Source organism: Buceros rhinoceros, unplaced genomic scaffold, assembly GCF_000710305.1.
Source record: "Buceros rhinoceros silvestris isolate BGI_N320 unplaced genomic scaffold, ASM71030v1 scaffold37189, whole genome shotgun sequence".
In the NCBI taxonomy this organism is placed as follows: domain Eukaryota; kingdom Metazoa; phylum Chordata; class Aves; order Bucerotiformes; family Bucerotidae; genus Buceros; species Buceros rhinoceros.
In genome coordinates, this window is record NW_010430440.1 from 3,860 (window position 1) to 11,689 (window position 7,830).

At 36.8% G+C, this 7,830-nt stretch overlaps 1 protein-coding gene across 1 annotated transcript in view; it reads right to left on the reverse strand.

Moving 5' to 3' along the window:
• The window catches only part of ANKMY2 (ankyrin repeat and MYND domain containing 2), a 9,871-nt gene extending 2,280 nt beyond the window's left edge, over positions 1-7,591 (reverse strand). The window contains exons 1-5 of the mRNA XM_010143040.1: positions 7,358-7,591; positions 5,375-5,473; positions 3,153-3,313; positions 1,801-2,015; positions 523-658 (exon numbers count right to left, since the gene is read on the reverse strand). Coding sequence (XP_010141342.1) covers positions 523-658; positions 1,801-2,015; positions 3,153-3,313; positions 5,375-5,473; positions 7,358-7,490 — 744 coding nt within the window. The 5' untranslated portion in view covers positions 7,491-7,591. The remainder of the gene's footprint in view (positions 1-522; positions 659-1,800; positions 2,016-3,152; positions 3,314-5,374; positions 5,474-7,357) is intronic.
• Between the last annotated feature and the right edge of the window lie 239 nt (positions 7,592-7,830).

Here is a 7,830-nt window from a genome sequence, read left to right on the forward strand (position 1 = left end):
TCCCTATGATAAAAGGAGCTTCACAGAATGTTTTTTTCTTTTTCTGTTGTCATATATTACCAACTTTTTATGTACACTGGAATTAATGAACACATTAAATCTAGGAAATTATTCGATCTTAAATTGAATTTAGACGTTCTGAAAAAACACTGCAAAATGAGTTTCATTTGTGTCTAAATCTACAATCTCTAAAAATGAATTGGCAAAGAAAAACTGAAGAGACATCCCTGAATAGGAAAAGAAAGCTGACATAAAAACAATTTGATTTGATTTTCTTTAAAAGCTGAGGTATTTAAGCATTCACTATGGGCACAGGAAAAAAACTACCAGTTAAAATATTTTAAAGCATTTTCCTGCAACATGTAAAATAAAATTCCAGTTTGACAGAGATTTCAGGGACATCAAAAACTTTTGCTTAATATAACACATTGCAGAAGCTGAGAAACAGACAGATGGCTTAATTTAAACTGAATTTACTATGCAAGTTGCTTAGAAAGTATTTTCTTGATGGGAAAAACTTACAATTTCAACAGGAGCAATACTTCTCACGAGCTGCTGGAGCAATGTGGCTTCACAGTAAGGGAACTTCCGGATACTTTCTCGAATTAACTTCTCTTGATATACAGGGAAACCATCTTTCTCTCGCCCTTTCAAGAGACTAAATTTTTTTAAAACCAAAGGCAAATAAGAAATCACACAGTAAGTGTTCAAGACAAATACACAGCATGCTGTATGCTGTCATCCTGGCTCTGTCCTCTTTCAAATTATGGAGAAGAATTATAATTCAAAATAATTTGGCAACTTCATACATGACACTGTTTATAATGCAAATGAAATTATTTTTATTATAATGTACAATCACTATGAAATATAAAATAACTGAATGTGTGCTCCAAAACCACTAATTCAACCACAGAGAGAAAAATAATCCTCTACAGGCAGACTAGTATCAACATCAGACTAAAGTAGCAAAATGCTTTCTTGTGTTTAGAAACGAGCATCGTAAAAATAAACACTGAAGAATACATGATACTTTAAATACAAATTCTGCTTTACTTATGTTTAATAACATGTTATAGTTCTGATGCCTCTATATTTATCTGGTTGGCTCCTACTTTTTTATATGGATCATTGAGGAACTATTTGATTTCAGTATGTGAAAGCTGACTTCATAATTTATTTTCAGTATCATACAGAAATCCATGGAGGTCTATAGGGAACATGATCCATCTAAAAGCCAGGCCACATACTTCGATACTTCAGATCAGGCACCTGGTTTTGCAGCTCCAGAGTGGGATCTGAAGAACTGTCCATGTGTTTTAAGAGTCCAAGTCTCATCCAGAGCCAGTGAGATTTGCAGTTCTCAGTTGTTTAAGTGTTTTTGAAAAAAAAAATCTCACCCTGCATGACTGCTGGAGAGCAAAACGGCAAGAGAAAAGTTCCCAGATGAGCCATATCAGATATTGAGAAATTCTTTTTTCAAGCCTATCGCTCCCCTTTTTCTCCACCACATGTTGCCCTCTGCTGCTTCATAGTGTATATGTGACTGCCAAGCTCTAACCAGTTGCAGCAGGGAGCTGAAACTCTAGGAATGTTTCCTTTGTATCCCAGGAAAGGACAGTGCCACCTTCAGACAGAAGAATGGGAATCAGTGCCACCCTGAAGCGACTACAGCTGGGATTATTTCAAATTTACTTTGCACGGCCTTTATCTGAGACAATCCAATCTATTATTACACTTGTCTTTTTCTGATATCTGTAAAGATGGTTCCTACATACGCCTCTCTCTAGAAATACATACCTTCTGATAAATCCATCTAGTTGATCCTCTCGCTCTTTTAAAAACGTAATACATTTCTGGAAGATGCAACTGATGTAGTGCATTTTCATAGCAAGCACTTCATTCATATCTTTCTGCTTCATACACCTCTCACAGATTAGATCCAGAACCCTGTAACATTTCTGCAGTGCTTCTACTTCGGCCAATAGAGGGTTCTCTTTTACCAGCAGCACAATCTTTAAGAAAGATTGAAGAAAATTTAATCTAATTAGGAACTAATTTTTATAAACTTGTGCATTAGTATTAGAGGTTATGTAGCTCATTGTAGCTAAATTTCAGTGGAGTTTGGAGTTTCTAATAGTCCTCTACTTCCGCCTTATGCAGTCCTTCCCTTCTTTTTTTCAGTTATTATTCAGTATACTGTAATTCACAGTTCCCATGCAAAAAACATTTGAAAGTAGGACAGGTATTAAAAATAGCAAGGATTTTTTTTCTCAGAGTAAGAACCTGAAGAATCAAAACCATTTCAAAAGAAACAGTTACAGAAACTACCGTACACTGTTCTAAAATCTCTTTCCTTTTGAACACCTAAAATAAACTGGACTGGTAAGATTTAAGCAGTATCACAGAACACATCAACCTCACGTAATCTTGGAGTACTTTAGGCAGACTAGTAAAGCACTGAACTAACCATTTTAAGAGGACACTGTCTACTCTCCTCACTAAGTTAGCTACCGCTGGTGCATTACTGTACTGCAGATACCTGGCTGGCAACTGTTGACAAATTCCTGACTTTGAATGGCAAGCTCAAGGAGCCTGTCTTTGAATTTAGGTGTATTTATTTCTCTGAACTACAGTGGAGGAAAAAACTATAAAAGGACATTATTTTCAGCAAATATACAGGGAAGTAAAAAAAACCAAACCATCTCTTGCACATACTTTCAGAAACTGCAGCAGCAGTAGATGTTACTATGGTGAACCAGTGATGAAGGCAGGAAGATAGATGCTGAGGCAAGCATTGAAAGAACAACGAGGTTGTGTTAAGATAGAAAATTGTTTTATGTTTCCACTTCAAGTGGGGCTAGGAAAAAAACAAAGCCAAAAAAGAAAACTATTTATGATTATTGATGTAAAAAATAAGAATCTCTCCAGTTAAAGGTGTTCATTACATATTCCGGTTTATATAAACATGGAAATAGCTTCATTTTAAAATCACATTTAAATGCTGTGCCCCATCCTTAATGATTTTCAGAAGCACCTGAATTAGTGGAAAATGCTTTTGATCTCAGATGGTCTCTCAGAAGAGCTGAATGCTTTCTGACATAAAGAAAACAGTTCCCATGCCAACAAACACAATTTACATATTACTCCACCTTAACAGGATGCATGTTAGTCGTAGTAATAATTTTATGTAGAGGCCCAGCTAATTTTACTGGAAGTTTTGGTTCTTTATCTAAGCCTTGTGGTTTAGTATAGTAGTCCAGCCTTTCACGTGGAAAGAAGTTGTTGATGATGGTCACGCAGTCATGTTGACCTAAAAGCACACGAGGAAAAAAAAAATCACCAATGAAATTAAATAATAGGGGAAAAAAAAAGGATCTAAACAGAAACCTAATATAAGCAATACAGGTGAGAATTACCGACAAAGGAGCGTAGCATGATACACTTTGCGTTTGTAACAGGAACGATCGCCATTCTTTTGAGTGTAACCTTTATGTTTAGTAAGTGTAACTCACTGACTCCCAGCAGAGGATGCCTTCACAACATTTCATTTTGAGAACTCTGTCCCCTTCCCACATCCTCCTTCCCTGGTAAGCCAAAACCAAGAGAATAGGTATTTCTCTCCAAAGTTATACTATCCTAGTAGTCTCCTTTTGAAAAAATTTTAACACCAGCAGAAATTCTCTCCGCTTTGTACTTTCAAAAATTAATGATGTTTGTATGGAGACTTTTAAGTTTTCAGACCCGAAACAGATAGTAATGTATTAACCAAAAGTTGAAGAAATTGTAAGCACAGAACATGCTAAAAATTTACCAAAAGTGAAAGGACTGTGATGAAAGTAATAAGCTAAGAGAAGGTACACCCCCTTCTTGTTTTCTACATCTGACAATATGATGGATTACTTGGCACAAGAGAAAGTAAAATTTAGCTTCCCCAGTTCATGACCACATTCTTTAAATCAATTGATTTATCTTGGTGCTAATCTTATTAATCAGTAGAATAAGACGCAGCCAACCAAATTCCTGCATTTAAAACCCTCCACTGTTTTAGAAGAGACTGTTCTAAGCTAAAAGAGCACAATGTTAGACAAATGACAGGGGAAGAATTATCCTCACTTCCCACACACAGACAGATGAATTAATATTGATTGGACAGAAGAAAAAAAAGGACTTCTACAGAGTAGCATATCTCAGTATGCCTGAAAATATTTATTCTATCTTGGTGACATGATGAGATTTTAAACAAAAATTATGTTGAAGACAACACTCCTCATTCACTAACTCAATTCAGCATCTCATTGGAAAAGACTCTTCAGATCCAAAGTATAATCAATATGTCAGAGAAGTCCACTCATATTAAGTGAATAGTTAAGGTGTTTCTTGAACCTCAAGTGAGTAACGTCAATCTTTTCCTCTTTAAAGAACAGAAAGAGATAAGATTGAAACTGTATTGACTAGCTATTCAAGGAAGTAAATCTAAATAGCAAGGTAAGCTCTTGACTCCAGAACAGCTTTGCAAGGGAGTTCTCAGACATTTAAACAATACAAGAAGTTTGTGTTGAAGTGAAAATACAGGTCTTCATTTTTATTTTTTGGGAAGGTCGTCTGGACGGCAATACCCGAGTCATTAAAATGACTGCTGGTAGTATTTTATCACACTTCCTTGCTAGAAATAGAGAAAAGGTAGTTTATTTGGGCATGTTAATCCAGGAATCTCTCAGCACTGTCAAGGTGAAAAAGTCAAAAGGTTTTAGAAAAAAAAAGACAAGAGAAAGAAACATAATAACAGAAAAAACCCTAGTTGCATGTTTTGCTCAGGATGACACAGCTTATGGGAATGACAGATCTTTTATCTTGTTCTAGTCAAGTTCAGGTCAGTAAGTACTGACTACCTCAGAACACGTTCTGAAACTTCTCCCTCTCCCAAATGCAGAGGGAGAGGGGCAGGAGGTGACTCGCCACAAGCGCACAGCATGCTAGTGGCAAAGCTCAAATGATAGCTCCTGGCTCCCAGTGCTATGCTTTTTCCTTCCCACAAAGGAAACTCCAGTTATGCACTTTTATGTACTGAACTTTAGATACCTCAAATGTCACCAGCTTCCTCTTACTATTTGAAAAGTGATGACATTGCAAAAACTTGCACCCTTGGAGAACAGCAACACCTCTTTTTACAGATATGATTATTTGTGCTTTTCTGAAAAGCACAGGAATAGAACACAAGCTGACTCTGTTACAGGATGGGATGTGGAAAAAAAGCTGAACAACTGCATCCATTCAGAGCAGGTCTTTAAATAGCATTTTTCCAATAAAGTATCAGAATCCAACATTTTACTTCTTCAGGAATTTAGGAAATGATAATAGAATTTCACCTTACCCACAAAAGCAGCCATCTGAGCTGCTGTCCTTCCCACAGAGTTGACAACATCAGTCTCTGCTCCAGCCTCTAACATCATCCAGGTGATTTCTTTGTTTCCTGAATTTGGGGGAAGATATGGGGAATGAGAAAGAACAAACTAGAACTTGCAATTCTTTATGCTGTAGAAAAACAAGGAGTGAGTTTCTTGAAGACCGGGAATAACACTGAGGAAAATGAATGTTCTTAAATGTCACTATTTTAAGAATGGGTTAAGAGAAAGGCACCGTGGTGCCTCCTTATTTATGGTTCCAGAGGGTCAAATCAAAGTAAAAATTAAATTCAAGCAGTGTGTAACTTTGCTCTCTGTAATGCACATGCAGCTCCCTGTGGAGCCTATGGGAGTCATATGCACGTATCTACACTAGAGCCTGCTCTCTGGATAGCAGGACAGAACCCAATTTTCTCATGTAGCTTGACAGTTCAGCTACAGCATTTGCTATTCTAAGAAAAACAAATCCAGTACTGTTACGTAGCAGGAGCATAGAGAAGAGAACAGATTGTTCCTTTCTCCGCAGTGGGGACTGGGTGTTCAGACTGGGCTAAATACCAAGTAAAATGAAGCTAAAATTTGATGGGAAGATTAGATGACTTAATTGGTGCCCTTCAGAGACTAATGAGGACACTTGTCACCACTCGTGCTGGTTCTGCTTTCAAAGGTATTCTTACTTTATCAGGTTTTATGCATATACTAAGTACAGAAAAGTGACTACAAAAAAATAAGGGGGTGGTGGATGGAAATGAATGTTTCTGATTTAAAAACAAAGGCATTGCGTCAGTAGTGCTCATGTACATTTTGCACTCACAGATAACAGACCTTAAAATCAACATTCAGAAACATTCAAACTCAGGATGACAGGTTAAAAGCTCAGCTGTGAGAAAATGGTAAAATCTCAGTATCTTCCATAAAGCTGCAGTCATTTAACAACCTCTAAGTGTTCCTACCTATCTGCTGCAGCTCTGATATTGCTTGGTGCCACAGAACACTGAAATTTCCAAATCTTTTAACCAAAGTTTTAGCTGAAAAGCAATCTGATGATCCAGTTAATGTCCATACACACACACATGCCTATTTTGTACTTACGATGAAAGAAGGCAGAGTTTAAACTCTACCTGCTAAGAAATCTCCTTCCCTAGAACCTCCCTTTTGGGAAGATGTAGGTGGCCTAGTAAAAAAGATACTTAAAATAGTCTAATATTCCCAAACCTAATCTGCACCCCAGAAGGAACAAATTTGTTGGGGTTTTTTTCCCACAGTGTCTTTTCCTCACTCAAGGGAATAATTGTTCCTTTCATCAGGGCAAAAGAAGAGCAAGAAGAAAGCTGCAAACCACCACCTGAGACAGGAGATGATATATATAGCTATAAGCTCTCTCATGAAAAAACCCAATGTAAGAGGAGAGGGAAAATCAATGTGAGAAAACATGTTTTTAAAAATTATCTTAATACATTTTTAAAAGCCCACAAGTTAATGGCAAAAATAATGTAGGAGACAAGGAAAACTTGCAAAACACTGGATTGATTCAACGAGCCTCAAATAGTACTAAATGCTACTGGTTTGCAGTCCTAAAGAAGGTAGTTTGGTGCAGCATCTTTTTTCAGTTCACAGTATAATTAAACAGAATGTATCCCACTGCACAAGAAAACTGTCACAGGAGACTGAATTTTGAGACCCATAATGGGACAAAGTACAGATAGACTATATGCCTCAAAATGCTGTTCAAAATCAATTTTTATATCAAAAAAAGATCCCAAGCCTGAACAGTAGCTCTCCTGTTCCACTGTTCTGGTGATTCTACTGGTCTTGACATATTCTCACAGTTCAAGTAAGTAACAGTAAAACTAAATAAAAACATGTAAACATTTTTCTTTAAATTATCTATTTACGGTAAATGGTGCCCATCAGTGTAAAAAGTCAGTGATCTAAGTGTAGTAAGAAGTTACCTGAAAGTCCAGCAAACATCAAGGCAGTATATCCATGCTCATGTTCATTGCAGTTAACATCGGCTCCGTGTCGCAAAAGCAACCGGCACATGTCTACTTTCCCTTTGTACGCTGCATGCATTAGAGGGGTCATGCCATGCTAACAAAAGGAAAAAGAAGAAGGTAGTGTATAAAAAAGAGTTAGCTATATCTCTGGACCTTCACACCATTGGTAATTTTAACTGGTACCTACTTATTCAGTATAACTACCCAAGCCTTACATAATATTTCAGTTAGCAGCAACAAAAAAGGTCACAAAATCTTCATGAAACAATACTAACATGGAGTATATTTTCCATCTCCATGTCACTTTTCCCATTATGCTGTGCTATAGATTTGAAAACAGACCAGTGTTGAATAAACGAAAACCATTTACTGCCAATTTATCATTGGCCTTTTGTCTGACACTAGTGTTTAACACAACTTATGCTTCT